This window comes from Nelumbo nucifera, chromosome 8 (genome assembly GCF_055504915.1).
Source record: "Nelumbo nucifera cultivar China Antique chromosome 8, China Antique-T2T, whole genome shotgun sequence".
NCBI lineage: Eukaryota > Viridiplantae > Streptophyta > Magnoliopsida > Proteales > Nelumbonaceae > Nelumbo > Nelumbo nucifera.
In genome coordinates this window covers 27,872,206-27,894,227 of record NC_142656.1, presented here as the reverse complement: position 1 = coordinate 27,894,227, position 22,022 = coordinate 27,872,206, and the positions used below count along the sequence as shown (strand labels likewise).

Genomic DNA, 22,022 nt, shown 5'->3' with positions numbered 1-22,022 from the left:
AGCCTCTTCTATTCAAAAAAGTTGGTGATTATTTAGAAGAATCTAGAATTTGGGTATGTTCATTTTATTGTCAATGTTTGGATGATTGATAAAGAGAATTAAATGACATTCTTAGAGCATTTTTGACTTTTTAAATGTCACTTAACGGTTGATTAATGAACTAATTAACGACAAATACTAGATTGTCACATTTCGAAAGTTCAAATATATGATTATCACATTTTGAAAGTTCCGATATTGAATAATCGCATTTTAAAGTTCAGAAATAAAATTATCATTCGAGCGAAAGTACATAATACTAATAAAGAATTTTCCTACCCTTAATAATATAGAAATTAGATGCTACGCTTTTAGTAAATACGTGAGACCACGAGGGGCGTCCATTGTCTAAGCAAATGATCGTATCCCCTTAATACATCTTTCCATTACTCAATCAAATACGTGCAGACCATATGTCTATTAGACTTTTGCTAAAGCCACACATATACCACTTAATCCCACATCATTAATCAATCAAAGCCATCATTTGTAAAGGTTCAATATTTATCGATCTCAACTTAATTGCCGGGTCCATTTTATTGAAACAATCTTGACATGCAAAGGCTATTCTCCATCTCTCCCTGAGACCCTGAATCTTTACATGTGTGATGTTCTCTCTCATGCCGACCCACAAATTAAATTAACTCAAAATAAATAAATAAATAATTAACAATAAAACTGTACTCTCTTCATTATTAATTTTGTATTTTATTCTGTTTTAAAATTTTGTTCTTTAAAAGGGAGCAAACGAACCAACGAACTCTGACTGGGTTTTTCAATGACGGAGACACCCTTTTCTTGCAGGCTTCTTTGTTGGAAACTGCAGTAAAAGTGGTTGCCTCCTTAATCCTTCAAAATTCTTTTCATCTGCCTTTCCTTATTTATTTATTTATTTCAATTTAATTTAATTTTATTCGTTTTGTTTATTTAAAAATTAAAAACATTCACGGTTACATTACATCCTGGCGATTTGCTCCTTTGGCTTCCAATACGAAAAGGTCATCTTTTGAGGATTATATACGATTTGGGTATGGATTGAAACAGAAAACTGTATAGAAATTCGACATCGGGTATTGGATTTTTTGGCAAGGGAGAAATTTGATGTGGGTTGTTATCATTTTTGGTGAAAAATAACGGATTTTGAGGGAAAAGGTGGAAGTTTTTGTTGTCTATTGCTTGTGCTGTGGAAGTTCTAGATATTATTTTTTACAAGGAATCTAATGGGCAGTCACATTTGGATTGGTTTTTAAATGAGTAATTCCGATACGGGTTGTTGTTCTTATGGCGAGAATTGAGGAATTATGTACAGAGACAGAACAGGGTTCTTTGCCCTTTTTCTATTAATCTAGTTGGGTTTCGTTTGAGTGTAGTGAGATATCCAAGCACTGAAGCCAATTCCCTTGGTTGTGTTATGGGGGAAACTGGTGTTGGTTGTTATTAGTTTGGTGAAAGGACAAGGAATTTTGTGAAGAGAGTGGCAGACCGTTTTTGTTTTGACAGGTTTTTGGTTGCTTTGGCAAAAATAAGTCATGGATGAACTGCTTCGGCTTCACGGTAAGAGATTTTAATGTGGGTTCTTATTTTCGACCAGCAGTACAAGCATTTTGCGCAGAAGAAAACCCAAGCTCTTTTGTTCTGTTCTTGTTTAGTGGTATGCCCTTCTGGTTTGTAATCATCGAAGATCATGAGATTTCTGAGCGTTATGGGCAATTCCTTTGGATGCTCTGCTTCTGGGGAGCGCCTGGTTTCCGCTGCAAGGGATGGGGATTTTCAGGAAGCCAAAGCTCTTTTGGAGTATAATCCACGTCTGGCAAGGTACTCAACCTTTGGCGTTCGCAATTCTCCCCTTCATTATTCTGCAGCTCAGGGACACCATGAGGTAATCCAGTACTATGTCTTTTACTTCTTTCAAAGTAGATTTATATGTTTGAAACTGCAGATATTACATTTCTTTTTGCTCCATTAATGGCTCTACTGTTTCATTTATACAGATTGTGACTCTCTTGCTGGAATCTGGGGTGGATATTAATCTCAGGAATTATAGAGGGCAGGTAGATAATCTAATTAATTTTAATATTGAGTTTCATTTTACTGGGTTTGGGTTGAATTTGTTTTTCTAATAATCCACATTTCCACTGTTTAGTTTCCAAAAACCTTCCCAATTTACACTTGAAAGTTCAATTGAATTTTATTTGAAAATTATGTATTTTATTATGGTGAGCAGACTGCTTTGATGCAAGCCTGTCAACATGGCCACTGGGAGGTTGTTCAGACTCTGATGCTTTTCAGAGCAAATGTAAGATTTCTTTCTTATCTTACTATTTTTTGCTTTCACTAAAAATAGAATAGCTTAAAATTTTCTAGACTAGCTCTTACAAACATATGCTGCAATTGGATTTTAGATTCACAAAACAGATTATCTTAATGGAGGTACAGCACTTCACTTTGCTGCCTTGAATGGGCACTCTAGATGCATTCGGCTCCTTCTGGTGGATTATATTCCTAGTCATCCTGATGTATGGAGTATATTAAGGAAAAGATCTATTAAAGAAGAATCAACAATTGAATTTGATCAAGGGTACATTCATCTCATTGTTATTCCTATGCCTCGATTATCTTCTCTTCCCAAATAATTGGTTGATAATTTTCTACATTTCATTTTCTTTGCATCAGTGCTCTCTCCAAGGTAATTAATAAACCTTCTGATGGGGGCATTACAGCTCTTCATATGGCAGCACTGAATGGGCATGCTGAGAGTGTGCAATTACTCTTGGACCTAGGAGCTTCTATTTCTGAGGTTACTGTGAAAGATGGCACAACAATTGACCTGCTTGGTAATTTTTTCTTCCTTTCAGATTTCATATTACTCATTCCCTGGGTTAACTAGATCTTTCTTGGCCACTTGATGATTAGAAAAACTTTTTGTGTCTTGGTGTTCATGATCCACTTTAGTTTGTTTTTTTTTCCCCTTTTTTTTCAATTTTAATTAATATTTGGGCTTTTCTCTCAGCAATGATTTTTATCTTATAATTCTTTTTTGGATACAGTTGTAGCTGTATTGTTTTCACCTTCCTCTTATCAGAAGACAGGAAATATATTCAATTCTTAATTATTTGCAGAACCTATATATTCAGTTATTTTGCTACTGGTTTGGAGGCTATTCTGAATTTTGGAAGATAAAATACATTTTATAATTAATGGTACTCCCAGCTCCATTTGTATGTTTATGTATATGCATATTGACCTTTACAGGGTAACATTTCACAAATCAATACATGAATGTGTGTATGAAGGAAGGGTAAAAGGGGCATAACATTGCTATAATTGACATTGTTTGATTCAATTTGATTTATATATGCATTATGTGGGTGAAACTTTCATTCCTCATCCCCCCTTCAGTCACTTGGGTTGTTAACACAACATACTTGGAATTAATTGACTGGAAAATACTAAATTGAAAGAACAACGAATGATAAGGATATCTTATATTCCCATCTACAAAATAATATTCTGCTCCATACTTTGGGAACAAAATCAGCTACCTCAGAGTGCCATAAGAGATTTCTTGTCGTGCTAAGATATTCAACCAACATGAGTGTATGACTTGAACCATTTAATCATTGCCAGGTGCAGGAAGCACACCACTTCATTATGCTGCATGTGGTGGAAATTTACAATGTTGTCAAGTATGTTGCTTTTATGCTTTGAATTGATTATTTACTTGAAAGTTTCATATTAAGTGGGCCTTACTTTATTATTCATATTTTGGATTCAGGTTTTGATTGCTAGAGGTGCCAGTGTGACTGCTGAAAATGCAAATGGGTATCTCCTTTACTTAACACCCTGCAGTTTTATTTTCTACCTGAAATTTGTATTCCTTCTGTTTTTCATCATGTAACTATTCAATTTCTTAGAACATTGGTATCAGTTCTTGAGCAATGAGCAGAGGAGGAGCCTGGAGGGGTCCATTCAGTTATATGTTCTGGTTACTCTGTTCTGACATTTTAGATTCCCCTGGCCTCTTAACCCATGAGAGGACTTCTCTTCTAAATCTTATAAATTTGTGAATATCTCCAGTTTGACTGTCAAAAGATAAATTTGAATTTGGAAAATTATTTCAATCATGTGCTTGAACTAGGTTTTGGTTCAAGGAAAGAAAACAGCATGATATAACTTAAAAGACAATTAAAAATTTAGATTTGCTTGGTCTCCATTGGAAGTAGAGCCTAGGTTGACTGGATTTTTGTTTCCTTTTATTTTTCTGCAATGGATCAATTTTGGTAGATAATGTATATACAATTGCCTGGTTGGGTGGAGTGAACACTTTACTCTTTTCCACTTCAATATTTCCTTTCTTTTCAGAGATATAAGTGCTTATTTCTCTCCTCCATTCTTAAAGTATAAATCTGCACATGGTGTCATGTCAGGTTTTTTGACTGATTTGATCCATATATTCCTTTCTTATTTCCTTTTTCAGTTCTTGACAAATTTTGGAGGTGATCCATCATATTACCCTTGCTAATGGTACCACATCTCTTATATCTAAGTTGTTTAAGGTGACGCCTAAAAACAAAGGAAGAAGAAGAGAAAAGAGGAGAAGAAGAGAAGAAGAAATGTTACGAAGGTGTATCTCGAGTTACTGTTCACACCAGAGACTAAAAGTTTATAATGTTGCCGAGAGGGGTATAAGAGATTCTGGACTTGGAACTTGGGATTTTGAAGGGGTATAAGAGATTCTGGACTTTAGAATGCACTTTACTTGAACTGTTGGAAGAAGTCTTTCTTGATCCTTCTAAGGTTGATAACTGAATTTGGACCTGTACTCTTTATGGTATCAGTTCTTGAGCAATCAGTAGAATGTTACTACAAGCTGTGCCGACAGTGATGAGAGATGGTTTGACTTATCCATGCTTGTCTTCCCTCTTTTCTTCTCTTCCTCTTCTCTATCTCTTCCCTACTTCTTTCCGTTTCTTCTTTTCTCTTTTTCTTTCGCTTTACTTTTCTTTATTAAAGTTGGGACATTAAGAATGCCTTCCTTCTTGGTCAATTGAAGGAGACAATTTACATGAAGCCTCCCCCTGGTTACTGCAATGATCCTTCTTTGGAGTGTTTCTTGAAGAAATCTCTATATGGTTTGAAACAGACTCCTCGGGCTTGGTTTGAGCGCTTCCGAGATGTTGTAGTTGCTATGGACATAGATAGAGCTGTTAAAAGCTGTTATTTATCTAAGTATAGTACCACAGGGGTACTATTGTAATTCTACCCTTTTATTTTTTAGTTGCTATCGCCCTGGTATATATATAACAAAAAACTGGTGCTGCCAGTACACTTTTCAGCTCTCAAATCTTTCTCCTCTCTTCTCCTCTCTTCTTCTCTCCTGCATCATAGCATTGATAACATGGTATCAGAGCAGGAGTATCAGATCTGAAAAGGAGAGATCGCACCAGACTTCCAGATCTGCCGCCTTCATCTACAGTTTGAGTGATTGAAGGTCAAGTCTCCTCATGCCTGAAGTAATCTCTCTCCTTCCCTCTTTTTTTTTTTTTCTGGTTGTGTGCTAGGGCAGAACTTGTACTAGGTCTGCTGGTTGGATGTGAGGTGACCAGCATCTCTGTCTTTCCTTTTTTGTGGGGTCGACTGACCCCTGTAAAAATCTGTAGGTCGGTGAAGACCTTTTATGTGCTGCGATAGCAGTTTTTATGCTGAACCTGAAGGTCAAAGTGACCTGTACTTTCTATAACAGCATCTATGTTTGATGCGTAGGTCAAGAATTGATCTGTCCGCCCTGTAACAACACCTGTGTTTATCAAAAAAGGGGCATGTTATAGCTGTAACAGCACCTGTGTTTTTCAAAAAGGGGGGAAGGGGGTAACAGCACTTGGTGTTATCAAAAGGGGTTGTGTTTCTGAAGAAAAAAAAGGGGGCTTCCTTTCTCCCTTGGTGTTAGCCTTTTTTTAAAGGTTTTGCTCCCACCTTACGAGTTTTTTTTTGAGTTTGTAACCATGAGCGGTGAAGATTCTCCTATGCCCGGTGTTTCCTCAATGCAGAATGGAATGAGTGGGGGTGCGGACCCATCCTTTCCCATGGCTGTTATTCCTCTCGATGGTTTAAATTATTTGGAATGGTCAAGAGGGATCAAGTTGTACATTACTGCAAGGGGAAAGATAGGTTATATAAATGGGAGAATCAAAGAACCCAATTCTGGGAGTGCTGAATATGACAAATGGAACCGGGAAAACAGCATGGTCATGTCCTGGCTTTCAATGTCTATGCAACCCCAACTAAGAAGGAACTTTATGTGGGCTGAAATGACAAATGAAATTTGGGAACAGGCAAAATCAACCTATTATGAGCTGCGTCACTATGCAAAGATTTATCAGTTATAGGTAGAATCGTCCACTTGTAAACAGGGGGAGAGGTGCCTTTCTATGTACTACTCAGACTTGACCTCTGTCTGGGAGGAGTTAGATATTATCAGAGTGTGGACTGGAAGTGTGATGAAGATGCAAAATTATACAAGAAACTTGTTTCTCAGCAGAGAGTGTTTGCTTTCCTACATGGCTTGAATCCTGCATATGAATCTGTCAGAATTCAGATCCTAGGTAGCAAGGATCTTCCCTTCGTCCAAGAAGTTTATGCTCTTGTACAATCAGAAGAAAGTAGAAGGAATTTGGTGAGCAGTTTTGGAGGGGATGCAGTTGGGTTGGCAGCAAAAGGGAGTTTGATTGCAGGTGGTGGAAATACCTTTAAGAGTGGGGACTCTCAAAAAAGGGCGGATGACAAAGACAAACTGTGGTGTACTCATTGCCAGAAACCCCGACACACCCGAGATACATGCTGGGATCTTCATGGGAAGCCAAAATGGGCTCAAGATTTGAGTAAGAAGCAAGGTTCAGATCTGAATAAAAAGTCAAGACAACAAAGTACAAGAAAGAACACTGTGGCAAACATGGCTTCTCAGGAAAATCAGCCCCCCATTACTATTGTGACTCCGACTCATGCCTCTGGATCTGACCCAAGGGAGGATATTATTAATTCCTTCTGTGACCATTTAGAGCTCTGTGGAAGAGCAACTCGTCAGATGGATGCTCCTCCCTCAACTTCATTTGCGTCTAAATCAGGTAACTCTGCCACAACTTTCCATGTAGCATCTCATACCCCTGACACTCCTTGGATCATTGATTCTAGAGCGTTTAAACACATGACTAGTACGCCCTCTTACTTTCAAACCTATCACCCCCTTTCTGGAAGAAACAAGGTGAGACTAGTTGATGGATCATACACTACCATAGTTGGTCAAGGAACCATTTCTCTTCCTCTTTGCCTTACCCTGTCTAATGTTTAACATGCCCTGAAATTTCCCATTAATTTGTTCTCTGTTAGTAGTATTACTAATTCCTTAAAGTGCTCAGTGACCTTTTTCCTTTCTTACTGTGTGATCCAGGATCTGGCCTCGGGGAAGACGATTGGTAGAGGATGTATGGTGGATGGACTTTACATGCTGGAGAATAAGGCTGGTCTTCAAGTCATAGAGTCTAAGAGTCAGGTCTATTTATGGCATTGTCGTCTTGGTCATTTATCTTTTGAGTCTTTAAAAGTGGTGTTTCCAGAGTTGTTCAAGTCAGTGTCAGTTTCAGATTTTTCTTGTCAAACTTATCAATTAAGCAGTGTAGAACTCATTTTCCTTCAAAGAATAATAAATCTGAATTTCCTTTCCACATTGTTCATTTTAATGTTTGGGAACCTGTTACTTTACCATCTGAGAGTGGCTATAAGTGTTTTATTACCATTATGGATGATTATTCTAGATATACATGGGTATATCCCATGCGAACCAGGGATGGAGTACCAAAAATTATCCAAGATTTTCAGCGGATGATCTTCACCCAATTTCAAACTGAAATTCAAATATTTCAATTAGATAATGCCAAAGAATATTTTCATAGTGATCCAAATCTCACGGATTTTTTTGCTTCACGTGGTTCACTTCATCGTAGCTCTTGTGCCTGGACACCACAACAAAATGTTGTTGCTGAAAGAAAGAACCGACATCTCCTTGAAGTGGCCCGGGGTTTACTAATTCATATGAATGTCCCCAAACAATTTTGGCTTGAGACTGTCCTTTGCGCTACCTATCTCATCAACCGTACACCCTCTCGTTGGTTAGAGTGCAAAGCCCCACATCAACTTCTTTTTCCTAAGGCTGCCCTTCTTTCCATTCCTCATCGTGTGTTTGGTTGTTGTTGTTTTGTTCAAAATTTGTCACCTACTCGTGGAAAATTAGACCCTCGTGCTATTCCTTGCATCTTCTTGGGGTATTCTTTCACTTAGAAGGGATACCGTTGTTTTGATCCTGTTTCTCGGAAGTTTTATGTTTCCATGGACGTCTCTTTCTTTGAGAGTGAGCCTTTTTTCCCTGTTTCTCCTTGGGGGAGTGTAGGAATGAGGAGAAATTGGTTCAGCTCCCTCTTCCTGATCCTCGTCCTTTTCGTGTCTTCTTTCGTTGTCACAAAGGCCAACCATGTTCAAGAGCTGTGGAGAACCTAGAAAATGTACCTCCAATGCCATCAAACTCTCTGGGGGCGGATCATACTCACTCAGGTATCTTGGTTCCTATCTATGTTCCTGACCCTATTGCTATTGATACTTCTGTTGCTAATGACCTTGACCTTCCTATTTCTCACCGGAAAGGTGTTAGATCTTGCACTAGTAAACACCCCATTTCCCACTTTGTTTCCTATGAAAACATTTCACCCTCTTTTCGGGCCTTTCTCACTTCCATTGATAGTGTTCCTATCCCTAAGAATGTGGTAGAAGCTCTTTCAGTGCCTGAATGGACAGATGCTATGAAGGAAGAAATTAATGCTCTACATAAAAGTGGCACATGGGAACTAGTAGATCTTCCTAAGGTAAAGGATCCAGTTGGATGTAAATGGGTTTTCACAGTCAAACATAGGGCTGATGGCACGGTGGAGCAGTATAAAGCTCGTTTAGTGGCAAAGGGGTTTACACAAGTGTATGGAGTTGATTATGTAGAAACATTTGCACCTGTTGCCAAGATGAACTTCATTAGAGTCCTTTTCTCCCTTGTTGCTAATCTTGACTGGGATCTGCATCAGCTCGATATCAAGAATGCCTTCCTGACTGGTGACCTTGAAGAGGAAGTTTACATGATACAACCCTTGGTTTTGGGGCTCAAGGTAATGGACATAAAGTGTGTAGGCTGAAGAAATCATTATATGGGTTGAAAAATCGTCGGGAGCCTGGTTCAGCAGGTTCCATGCAGCGGTTTAACAGAAAGGATACAAGCAATGCCAATCTGATCACACAATCTTTGTGTGATAGTATATGTTGATGGTATAATTATCAATGGCGATTGGAAGGATGAAATTCAAAAGTTGAAGATTTTTCTTGCTACACAGTTTGAAGTAAAGGATTTAGGTCCTCTATGGTACTTCCTTTGGAATTGAAGTTGTCCGCTCATAAAAGGGTATCTTCATTTCTCAAAGAAAGTATGTCCTAGATCTACTCCAAGATATAGGAAAATTGGGAGTGAAGCCAGTTGATTCCCCTATTGATCCTAACCACAAATTAGGTGACTGCCAAGGTGAACCTATCAAGGATGTGAAACAGTTTCAGAGACTTATAGGAAGATTGTTATATCTTTCTATGACTCATCCCGACATTGCTTATGTAGTGAGTCTTCTTAGCCAATTCATGCATGCTCCCAAAACCACTCATCTTGAAGCAGTAGAAAGAGTTCTTAGATATCTTAAGAAGTTCCTAGGTGCAGGCTTGTTGTTTCAAAAGCACGGGCGTTTGAAAGTTGAAGTGTACACTGATGCAAATTAGGTAGGATCCCTGAACGACAAAAAGTCAACTAGTGGATACTGTACCTTTATAAGAGGAAATCTAGTTACCTGGAGAAACAAAAAGCAGAATGTGGTAGCTAGATCTAGTGCTGAAGCTGAACATCGGGCAATGGCTCATGGAGTGGCTGAAATTATGTGGCTAAACAATTTGTTGAGTGAGTTGGGTTTTCCAGTGGACAGGCCTATGATCCTATTCAGTCATAACAAAGCAGCCATAAACGTTGCTGCTAATCCAGTGCTACATGGTAGAACTGAACACATCGAAGTCGACAAACACTTTATCAAAGAAAAGGTTGTCACAGGGGAAGTGTGTACACGTTATGTTAGCTCTGAAGATCAACTTGCAGACATCTTTACAAAAGGACTACACCACTCACGACATCATGATTTATGTGACAAGTTGGGCATGATTGACATCTATGTCCCAACTTGAGAGGGAGTGTTAAAAGTTGTTATTTATCCAAGTATAGTACCGCAGGGGTACTATTGTAATTCTACCCTTTTATTTTTTAGTTGCTGTTGCCCTAGTATGTATAACAAAAAGCTGGCACCGCCAGTACACTTTTCAGCTCTCAAATCTTTCTCCTCTCTTCTCCTCTCTTCTCCTCTCTTTCTTTCTTCCTCTCTTCTTCTCTCCTACATCACATCACTGATAACAAGAGCTCTTCTGATCACTCTTGTTTGTTAGGCGATGGCCTTAGGGTATTACCATTCTTTTGTTGTATGTTGATTGTTGTTAGAATGATTTGAGGATTGTTTCTTCTGTTACAGTTATTCTTGCTGTCAGCTTATTTTAAGCTTTTGTTATTGTTTTATTAGGGTGTGCCACCAGGGGCAAACATGTAATTTCTTACTTTTTAATTTTAATTTCATTGTTATGAATTTAGAGCTGGTCGCCGGCGGCAAGAGTGTTGGCTCTCGAAATAGTCTTTCTCTCCCCTCCTCTTCTTCTTCCTTCTTCTCTCTTCTTCTCTTCTTCCTAAAAGAAAACATGGTATCAAAGCGACTTCCTGGGTGACAGGAGGATTCTTTGTTCTCAGAACCACATCTCTTCTCATTAGTTTTTTGATTTCCTGAACTGTGAAGTGAAAGAACTCAATTGGATTGGTCGGAATAGTTTGATTTTGTTTTCTCTGAGCTCTTCCTTGGTAGTACCACCAAAGAAACCCTATTTGGCGACAACTGATCTTGTGAAGACCGGATTTTGTTATGTTTAACCTTGTACAGGTGCTGTCCAGGAGTTGTGTGACTCCTTCGTGACAGGTATACGCTGTCCTTTTGTGGTGTGTGCCTTGTGTGGCTAATGATGATTGAAGATTGAATTTTTTTGTTCTATTAGTTTCTGGTAGTGTGTTTCAACAGTGATGTTCCATTATAGGAGGCAGATTGGTATGTGTTTTGTGCCCTACTTGTGTGTTGGGTGGTAGAAATAGGGTGGAGGCATATTTTTGGGTACATCAGTGGTTCTTTTTTGACTTGTAGAACCTGCTTAATATGGCAGCTGAAGATTCAGCTTCATCTGGGGTTACATCAACCCGTGATACAGCTGGTATGGGTGCTAGTAATATGTTTCTCCTGATGCCAATCACCCCTTTGAATGGTCTGAACTACCTAGAGTGGGCTAAAGGTGTGAAATTATATGTTACAGCCAGGGGAAAAGCTGGATACATAAATGGGAAAGTGAAAGAACCTAAGAATGAGACAGCTGAACATAATAGGTGGGACTAGGAGAACAGTATGGTGATGTCATTGCTCTTTGTAGCCATGGAATGAGGTGTAAAGAAGAATTTTATATGAGTAGAGACCACAAATGAGAAACGGGAACAAGCCAAAATAACCTATTCTGAGTAAAGACACTATGCTAAGATTTATCAGTTACAGGCTGAGTCCTCAACCTGTAAACAAGGTGACCGTAGTTTGTCAGCATAGTATTTAGCTCTTACCTCTGTTTGGAAAGTTGGATCACTACCAAACTGTAGAATGGAAGAATGATGATGATGCCAAAGCTTATAAGAAGTTAGTATCATAGTAGCGAGTCTTTGCCTTCCTATTGGGATTGAACCCTGTGTATGAGCCTCCAAGGGTTCAGATTTTGGGAAGTCGTAAGTTGCCCTCAGTTCAAGAGGTGTGTGCCTTGGTCCAATTTGAGGAAAGTAGACGAAGTGTAGTGGTTGTTACAAGTGAGGGGAGTAGCAGGTTGCATTAGCTGCAACAAGTGGCACTAATGTAGGAAGGAAGAGTGATGCCAAGAAAGTTGATGACAAGGACAAGTTATGGTGTACTCACTTTTGGCATTTAAGACATACTCGTGACACATATTGGGAACTCTTTGGGAAACCAAAGTGGGCTGTGAAAAAGGAAGAGCAATGTAAGTTGCAGGTTCAGAAGAAGTACAATGCAACAAATGTGGCAGCTCAAGATTCTCAGTGTACTGGTAATCCTGGTGCTACATGGAAATTGGGAACATTCCACGGGTTTTAACCTCAAGGAGGATATCATGAACTCCTTCTGTAATCATCTAGAATCATGTGGTAGGGCTTTATGTCAGATGGATAACTCGGTTACTGGTACCCCTTCTATTTCATTTGCACCTACATTAGGTAACGCGGCCTTTGCTTTCCATGTTTCCACTGCCACTGATTCCCCCTAGAATATTGGCTTAGGGGCCTCTAACCACATGACCGGTAAACTAAACCTTTTTTAGTCGTACAACCTTTTGTCCAGAAGAGGTAAAGTGAGACTTGCAGATGGATCATTCTCATCCATTGCAGGCTAGGGATCAATATCTCTTCCTCATAGCCTCTACCTTAATAATGTGTTGCATGTACCTAAACTCCTTATCAATTTGCTTTCCATTAGTAGTATAGAAGAAAAACAGTCATTGAGAATAGAGGATTGTTTAGAACAGATGCAGAAATCAAAAGAAAACAGCAGAAATCCTTCTTCTAAGGAAGAGAAGGTGAAGAAGAAGATGGCGACAATAAGGGTTCAAAAGAAGAGAGTTTCGAACCTTAATCTCTCCTCTTACCCCCTAACACTATTTTATTAAGTTAAACTTCAATAATTTACAAAGAGGCCCTTAGTTGGGCAAGAAATTAAAAGAACATAACATAGAAAGAATAGGCTCAGAATAAGGCCCATTACAGTAAAAAACATAAAAAATAAGAAAGGATAAACAGCCTATGGGCCATTTGGCCCATCTTCTCTACACTCTCCCTCAAGCTGAGCATAGATGTCAATCATGCCAAGCTTGCCAGTATCATGTTGAAGTTTCGCCTTGGGAATGCCCTTGGTGAGAAAATCTGCTAACTGTCCTTCAGAGATGATGAAAGGAAGACATACTTCACCCGAAACCACTCTTTCTCGAATGAAGTGTCTATCAACTTCAATATGCTTAGTTCTGTCATGTTGTACTGGGTTGTGAGCAATGCTGATGGCGGCCTGATTATCACAGTATAACATCATTGGCTTGTCATGCTCAATCCCCAGTTCCTCCATCAATGATTTTAACCACAATAGTTCAGAAACTCCATGTGCCATGGCTCTGTATTCTGCTTCTGCTGAAGATCGAGCAACAACAGATTGTTTCTTGCTTCTCCAAGAAACAATATTACTAGCCACCAAGCTGCAGTACCCGGAAGTAGATCTTCTGTCATCAATGTTTCCAGCCCAATCAACATCAGTATAGGCTTCAAGTTTCATATGGCCATGCTTGGCAAACATAATTCCCTTTCCTGGGGAGCTCTTCAAATAACACAGGATTCGCTCTGTTGCTGCCATATGAGTGTCCCGGGGAGCATGCATGAATTGGCTGATGCAACTGACAGCATATGCAATGTCTGGCCGAGTCATGCATAGATACAGAAGTTTTCCAAGAAGTCTCTGGAAGACTCCTTTGTCTTCTAACAATGTTCCATCTGAAGCAGAGAGTTTATGATTCATATCAATAGGAGTAGCAGTTGGTCTAGCACCCATCTTCCCTGTTTCAGAGAGCAAATCAAGAACATACTTCCTCTGGGAGATAAGAATCCCATCCTTGGATCTAGCAACTTCTATGCCAAGGAAGTATCTCAATTCCCCCAGATCTTTGATCTCAAACTCTATATGGAGGAAAGATTTGAGATCATTAATTCCTGAAACATCATTGACAATCACAACAATATCATCAACATACACAATCAGGTAAACTGCTAGGAGCCCTCTCCTCTTCACAAAGAGAGTATGATCAGACTGTGTCTTTACTTAGCCAAAGTTAACAAGGGTAGCCCTAAACCTCTCAAACCATGCTCTAGGGGACTGTTTTAGTCCATAAAGAGATCTCTTCAGCTTGCATACCTTTCCTTTCATATCTGTTTCATACATCCCTGGAGGAAGAGACATATAAACCTCCTCATGTAATTCTCCATTCAGAAATGCATTCTTTACATCCAATTGATAAAGTGGCCAGTCAGAGTGAGCAGCCAAAGATAGAAGAACTCTCACAGAGGTCATCTTGGCAACAGGTGCAAAGGTCTCCAGATAATCAATCCCATATGTCTGTATATAACCTTTTGCAACCAGCCCTGCCTTGTACCTCTCAATGGTGCCATCAGCATGATATTTGATAGTAAAGATCCACTTACAGCCAACTGGATCCTTCCCTTCAGGCAAATCAACCACTTCCCAAGTGTCATTCTTGTCCAGGGCATCAATTTCGGGTCTCATAGCATCCCTCCATTCTGAAATATTAAGAGCTTCTGACACAGACCTGGGAATAGGGTTAGAGGCAACAGAAGAAAGGTAGGCAAAATATGAAGGAGAAAGCAAACTATACGAAAGGTGTTTGGAAATGCAATGTGCAGTACACTTCCTTTTTCTTTTCCTAATAGCAATGGGAATATCAAGGTCAGGGAAGGATGGCTCCAAAGGGGCTGAAACAGTACCTGTTGTCTCATCTGTAACTGGAAGTGCATGAGGCTCATCTGTTGTAGGGGAAACAACCTGCTCATTTCTGGATCTTTGCCTTTGATACATCCTGGGATTAAAGAGAGGACGAGGAGGTAAAGGAGGAGGAACACTGCGATAGGGAGAGTGGAATGATTGATCCTCCCTTGATTCATTTGAAGAAGAAAGAGACTCAGTAAAAGACGCAACTGGGACAGGAAGAGGAAGAGCAAAGACCTGTGACAAATCCTCCCCCTTTGGACAATGTCCTTCCATAGAGGAACCATAAAAGGAAGAAAGCTCATCAAAGGTGACATCCATTGTGACATATCGAGTACTAGTCTTTGGATCAAAGCAACAGTAACCCTTCTGTGTGGGGGAATAACCAAGGAAGATACACTTGTGGGCTTTTGGTTCAAATTTATGTCTTTGGACACTAGGAATATGTAAATAACAAGTGCAGCCAAAGACACGAAGAGGAATAGAAAAAAGCTCATTGTCCGGATGAAGGAGACTTAAACCCCAAAACCCTGGATGGCATACGGTTTATAAGGTAGGTAGCAGTGAGAACAACATCACCCCAAAACTTTGTAGGAACATGTGAGGCAAACAAGATACTTCTTGCAACTTCAACAATATGTCTATTATTTCTTTCAGCAACTCCATTCTGTTCTGGGGTCCTAACACATGAGCTTTGATGAATAACCCCCAAGTCAGAGAGATAGCAGGACAATTCTTCTCAAAATATTCTTTTGCATTGTCAGATCTGAAAATTTTAATCCTGGTATCAAACTGGGTTAGGACAAATTCATGGAATTGCCTCCCAAGTCTAGGAACTTCATCACGGGATTTCATTAGGAATATCCAAGTAAACCGAGAAAAGTCATTAATGAACAAGATAAAATATTTGTAGCCACCCATAGAGGGTAAGTGGTAAGGCCCCCACACATCAGAGTGCACAATATTAAAAGGAGAAGAAGATCTTTTATTACTCAAGGGATAACTGTTTCTACAATGCTTTGACAGCTCACAAGACTCACAATGAAGACTGGACAAACTAATTCTCTTAAACAGTTCTGGGAATAAATGACTCAATGCAGAAAAAGAAAGATGACCCAAACAAAAATGACATAACATAACTCGACTGATAGACTCTGTAGATATAGACCTAGAAACAACTTTTCCAGGTTGTTTAGGGCACTGTCCCAGAGTATCAAACAGGTATATTCCATTCGCCTCATGGCCACTCCCAATCACCTTCCGAGACTCCAGATCCTGAAAAACATAGTAGGAAGGGAAGAAGGTTACACAACAGTTTAATGACTTAGTTAGACTACTTACAGATAACAAGTTTGTATTTAGTTTAGGTACTTGAAGAGCAGAAGGTAGGAACAAGGAATCTGTAGCCTTGATGGTTCCCTTTCCGGAGATAGAGGCAAGACAACCATCGGCTAGGGTGATTTTGTCACGTCCAAGAAGTAAATCATATGAAACAAACAAGGTAGAAAGGTTGGTCATATGATCAGAAGCCCCTGGATCAATAATCCAAGGGATCTTAAGATTACCTGAAATGGTTGCATGATTGGTAGAGGCTCGTATACCTGAATGAGCAAATGCAGAAGAGGCTGAATTTTCTGAAGGGTTGGAAGAAGAAGTTACACCCTCTAGGTGATTGATCATCCTCCCAAACTTCTCATATTCTGCTTTCATGGCTGCTAACTGCGCACAAGCTGTCATCTCTTCAATATGGTACTTGCCACTATCTGGATCAGCAGCCGCATTAGCACTCCCTACCCTTTTATTATCATGCTTCTTCTGAAACCAAAGAGGTAGAAGCTTAGGATGTAATTTCCAGCACTTGTCTTTAGTGTGTTTTGGCTTTTTACAGTACTCACAGACAACCTCTTTCTTCCCTGAGCCACTAGGAGTCCTTGCAACCCCTTTGGGTTTCACTCCCATATTAGCAAAGTGATCATTTAGACCAGCCCCTTGAACCTAGACAATCCTTCTGCTCTCTTCACTACTTACCAAGGCATATGCTTGTGACAGTGAGACACTATCCTTGGATAAAATATTTTGTTTTGTAATATCATACTCTGGGTTTAGTCCGGTTAAAAACTCAAACACCCTATTTCTCTCAACCAGTTTTCTGTAGGTCTCTGCATCATTAGTGGTGTCCCAGGTTACAGCTTCTATCAAATCTATTTGTTGCCACAAAGACTTCAGTGTTGAGAAGTATACAACTAAAGGTTTCTCCCTCTGTCTTAAATTCTTCACATCACTTCTCAACTTGTAAGCTCTAGCCACATTTAATTTTTGGGAATAGGTTTCAGCAACACTATCCCAGATTTCCTTTGCTGAATTCATCCACAAATACTGCTGGCTAATCTGTGGCTACATTGAGTTCACAAGCCACCCAATAACATTATAATTTTCTTGCATCCACTTTTCATAAGATGGATCATCTTCTGAGGGAGCCTTCTTGCTCCCGGAGATAAAACTCCACTTTCCTCTACTACAGATATGAATCTTTACCGATTGTGACCATGCCAGATAATTAGTTCCATCCAGCTTGACTGTGGTCACAGTTAGTAAAGAGTCAACAGAGGCTCCTAGAACCTGCCCGGATTCAGCAACATTCTTGTTTTCAATCTCTGAGGAGTTCATCTCTTTAACCACTTCAAAAAGATTTCAACCAACTTCAAAAAAGGACACCAAATGAAGATGGAACAAGGACTGTGTTAAGCCTACCTCAATGCAGCAGAACCACAAATGTGAGTCACACCCAAAAGCTGTGAGAAACAGAAACAGAAGCTGCACCTTGTAACTACACGGTACACCAACCAACTTGGTTCGGTCTTCAAGAAAGAAAATAAAAAAAACTCATTTTCTAAACAGAAATTCCAGGTACTGTCCAATCAACATCCAAAGGAAGCAAAAAAACTTCAGAGACTTCTTCACAAACACAAGGTGGGCAGTAGAGGAGACCACACTGTCGAAAGATTAATACAGCCTAGAAAATAGTCCGTACAGGTGCCCTAAACAGTCCAAAAGAAAAGGCCAACCAGCAGTACTGATTCCAGAGATATTTCAGCCACTTGAAAGTCCAAACAATATGAAAACAACACAAAAATTTCTGGGCTAAAGCTGTCTAAAAGAACAGCCAAATAGGAGTACTGATTTCAGAGAAATTTTGGATACTTTAACAGTCCAGAAAAATATAAACAAAACAACCCAGAAATTATTGGACACCACTCTCAATCTCTAATTTAAGCTCTAAATCAGGAACCAACCTGTTTTCTCCGATTCTTCCTGGTCACCAGACAACTCTCCAAGAGATTTGAATCTTGGGCACCTTCTTCAATCTCTAATGACCTCCAAGAACCAAGCGACTCAAGCTGAAGCTTCTAGCCCTAGAACAACTCTCATGTAGTCGGCTGGACAACACCTACATGAGAGCCCAAGCCAAGTTTAGGCCTGCTCTGATACCAAGAAGAAAAACAGTCCTTGAGAATAGAGGACTGTTTAGAACAGATGCGGAAATCAAAAGAAAACAGCAGAAATCCTTCTTCTAAGAAGATGGCAGCAATAAGGGTTCAGAGGAAGAGAGTTTCGAACCTTAATCTCTCCTCTTACCCCCAAACACTATTTTATTAAGTTAAACTTTAATAATTTACAAAGAGGCCCTTAGTTGGGCAAGAAATTAAAAGAACATAACATAGAAAGAATAGGCCCAGAATAAGGCCCATTACAGTAAAGAACATAAAAAATAAGAAAGAATAAACAGCCTATGGGCCATTTGGCCCATCTTCTCTACAAGTATCACAAATTCTTTAAACTGTAGTGTAACCTTTTTTCCTATTTCATGCATTTTTCAGGATCTAACTTCTGGGAGGACGACTGGTAGAGGAAGCTTAGTAGATGGTCTCTACACTCTCGACAACAAGGCTAGTTTCTCGATGTCATCTTCAGAGTCACATAGTCAGTTGGGTTAGGCCAATAAAAGTCAAGTTTTTTTTTTTTGTTGCATAATCATTTAGGTCATGTGTTCTTTGAAATATTAAAGTGCTTGTTTTCTTTTTTTATTTTAGTCATGTTTGGTGTCAGATTTTTAGTATCAAATGTGTCAATTGAGTAAACAATGTAGAACAACTTTTCATTCAAATAATAAAAGAGCAAATTTCCTTTTCCATATTGTGCATTCTGATGTCTGGGGGCCTACTGCTATAATGTCAGAGGGTGGATACAAGTACTTTATCACACTGATTGATGATTTTTCTCATTATACATGGATATTTCCCATGCATACCAAAGACTAAGTCCTGAAGATTAAAAAGGACTTCCAAAGGATGGTGTTCACACAATTTCATGTCGAGATTCGGATTTTTCAATTAGAAAATGCAAAAAAATATTTCCATGGTGATCTTAATGAATTTTTTGCTTCCCATGGATCTCTTCATAGGAGCTCATGTGCGAGAACACTACAACAAAATGGTGTTGTTGAAAGAAAGAACAAACACCTTCTTAAAGTAGCATGAGAGACGATATTGCATATGAATGTGCCGAAACGTTTCTCTAGTTAGATGATGTACTTGCCGCCGCGTATGTCATCAGTTGCATGTCCTCTAGAGTATGAACTACAAGTCCCCCCATTAGTTGTTCTTCCCTCAGTCTCCTTTGTTTTCCTCTCTATGAGAGTGTTTGATTGCCATGCCTTTATCGATGGTTTGTCTCCTCATGGCAAGTTGGATCCTCGGTCTATTCCATGTATCTTCCTTGGCTATCCCTCCTGTCAAAAGGGGTACCAGTGTTTTGATCCCATTTGTTGTAAGTACTTTGTTTCTATGGATATTTCCTTCGAGTCTGACCCATTCTACCTTGCTTCTCCTTAGGGGGAGAGTAGTATGGAGGAGGAAAAGTAGGTTCACCCAGTTTCTCTTCCCTCTATTCTGGGTCTAGCTTTGTTTCATGTTTTTTTACGTACATGTCATAGAGACCAGCAGTGTTGCAAAGATGTAGAGCTACCAAATACTAAATAGCCAACGCCGTCAGACTCCTAGGAGGGAAGTCCAAATGAACCAAGCACCCTTATCCCTGTTGATTCCCCTGTTCCCATTTTGGTTGTGGATGATCTTGACATCCGAATTGCTCACAGAAGGGAGTTAGATCGTGTACTACCAAACACCTCATTACTACTATGTGTCATATGACCATATTTCCCCCTCTCACTATGCCTTCTTATTTATTGCTAATAGTGTTCCCATACCCAAAATGTGGTAGAGGCTCTGACTTATCCTGAATGGACAAATGCTATTTAGGAGATTAATGCCCTCCATAAGAATCACACTTGGGAGTTGGTGGATCTTCCAAAAGGGAAAGACCCTGTGGGGTGTAAGTGGGTATTTACAGTGAAACACAAGGCAGATGGAACAATAGTAAAATACAAAGAAAGGTTGGTAGCAAAATGGTACATTCAGGTTTATGGTGTTGACTATGATGAGACATTTGCCCTCTTGAAAAGGAGTATCTTCATCTCTTAACATAAGTACATCCTAGATCTCTTACAAAACACAGGCAAGCTAGGTGCAAAGCCAATGGAACCCCCCCCCCCCCCCCCATGGATGTTGATCACAAATTGGGTGATTGTGATGGTGAACCTCTAAAAGATGTGAAACAGTTTCAAAGACTAGTGGGAAGACTGCTTTACTTGTCTATGACACGTCCAGACATAGCTTATTCGGTTGGAGTTCTAAGTCAGTTCATGAATTCCCCTAAGACACCACATATGGAGATTACAGAAAGAAATTTCAGGTACTTAAAGAAGTATCCAAGAATTGGCTTTCTTTTCAATAAGCACAACCATCTGAAAGTGGAAGTCTATACAGATGCTGGTTGGGCAGGTGTTGTGGACAACAAGAAATCCATGAGTGGATATTGCACATTTGTGGGAGGAAATCTAGTGACATTGAGGAGTAAAAAACAGAATGTAGTTGCAAGGTCCAGTGTTGAAGCTAGGTATAGGGCTATGGAACATGGGGTGGCTAAAGTTCTTAGGTTGAAGCATTTACTAGGGGAGCTTGGGTTTCCTAGTTAACAGCCCTATGTCTCTCCACTGTGATAATAAGGCAGCCATAAACATTGCTACTAACCCCGTCTTACATGACAGGACAAAACACATTGAAGTGGACAAGCACTTCACAAGAGAGAAATTGGAAAAGGGTGCAATCTGCACTCCATATGTCAAATCCAAGGAGCAGTTGGCTGATGCTCTCACAAAGGGACTTCCATACTTGCAACATAATGAGCTCTGTGACAAGTTGGACATGATAGATAGATTCAGCCCAACTTGAGGGGGAGTATTGTTAGAATGATTTGAGGATTGTTTCTTCTGTTACAGTTATTCCTGCTATCAGTTCTAGAGTGCTGTAGCTTGTTTACAGCTTTTGTTATTGTTTTTTATTAGGGTGTGCTGCTAAGGGCAAATATGTAATTCCTTGCTTTTTAATTTAATCTCATTGTTATGAATATAGAGCTGGTCGCCTCAGCAAGAGTTTTGGCTCTCGAAATAGTCTTTCTCTTCCCTCTTCTTCTTCCTAGAAGAAAACATTGATGATATGCTATTAATTGGTAATGGTGATGAAGGTATTTATGAGTTGAAGTCCTTCATAATTCTTTCCACATGAAGGACCTGGGACCTCTCACCTATTTCTTGGGCCTAGAAGTCCATCGTAGTGATTGGGGATATTTTGTTTGTCAGTAGTAGAAATATGCTTCTGATTTTATTAAGCTTGTTGGCATCACTGATGAAAAGATGGGGGTTAATATTGTAATTAATTTTACCTTTCTTTTATTTCTATTTGTACACTACCTTGTACCCTATTGTACTTTATCATTCTTATAAGGACAGAATTGTCCATTAAACACACACTCACGCAAATACACATACACACATATATACTCTAGGCATGTGAGACATAGAACACACCCCACACCTATTCGACTGGAATTGACATGGTATCAGAGCAGGTTGCTCTTTGATTAGTTTCTTGCTTGATTGATACTCTCTATATATAGTAATCTCATCCCGCTACCGAGATTCACTGCATTCTTCAATTGGTGGAAGAGGGTTGTTTTGATCAACCCTACCTGCTGTTTAGACAATGTTACACAACCAATAAGAGAGATTTC

The 22,022-nt window shown here is 39.5% G+C and overlaps 2 protein-coding genes across 3 annotated transcripts in view; both read left to right on the top strand.

Annotated features, from left to right (window-relative positions):
* Positions 1 to 735: 735 nt before the first annotated feature.
* The window catches only part of LOC104605353 (putative E3 ubiquitin-protein ligase XBOS32), a 39,985-nt gene continuing 18,698 nt past the window's right edge, over positions 736 to 22,022 (top strand). Inside the window, exons 1-8 of one of the 2 annotated variants that reach the window (XM_010270084.2) lie at positions 736 to 1,593; positions 1,689 to 1,918; positions 2,031 to 2,090; positions 2,264 to 2,335; positions 2,442 to 2,617; positions 2,713 to 2,873; positions 3,667 to 3,725; positions 3,815 to 3,861. In XM_010270084.2, the coding sequence (XP_010268386.1) occupies positions 1,724 to 1,918; positions 2,031 to 2,090; positions 2,264 to 2,335; positions 2,442 to 2,617; positions 2,713 to 2,873; positions 3,667 to 3,725; positions 3,815 to 3,861 (770 nt within the window). In that variant the 5' untranslated portion in view covers positions 736 to 1,593; positions 1,689 to 1,723. Of the gene's footprint in view, positions 1,919 to 2,030; positions 2,091 to 2,263; positions 2,336 to 2,441; positions 2,618 to 2,712; positions 2,874 to 3,666; positions 3,726 to 3,814; positions 3,862 to 22,022 lie in introns of both variants that reach the window. The other variant, XM_088893464.1, reaches the window with a different exon arrangement.
* On the top strand, positions 5,105 to 7,735 carry LOC148789791 (uncharacterized). The gene is made up of 3 exons (XM_088892973.1): positions 5,105 to 5,255; positions 6,450 to 7,160; positions 7,484 to 7,735. Exons 1-3 carry the CDS (start codon positions 5,105 to 5,107, stop codon positions 7,510 to 7,512), a joined length of 891 nt encoding a protein of 296 aa, XP_088749099.1. The 3' UTR covers positions 7,513 to 7,735.

Excerpts from the sequence above, each read along its gene's own strand:
- LOC148789791 (XM_088892973.1), top strand. The coding sequence starts at position 5,105 with ATGAAGCCTCCCCCTGGTTACTGCAATGATCCTTCTTTGGAGTGTTTC. Across the intron at positions 5,256-6,449 it reads AGATAGAGCTGTTAAAAGCT|GGGGAGAGGTGCCTTTCTAT; the intron begins GTTATTTATCTA and ends ACTTGTAAACAG. Across the intron at positions 7,161-7,483 it reads TTCATTTGCGTCTAAATCAG|GATCTGGCCTCGGGGAAGAC; the intron begins GTAACTCTGCCA and ends TGTGTGATCCAG.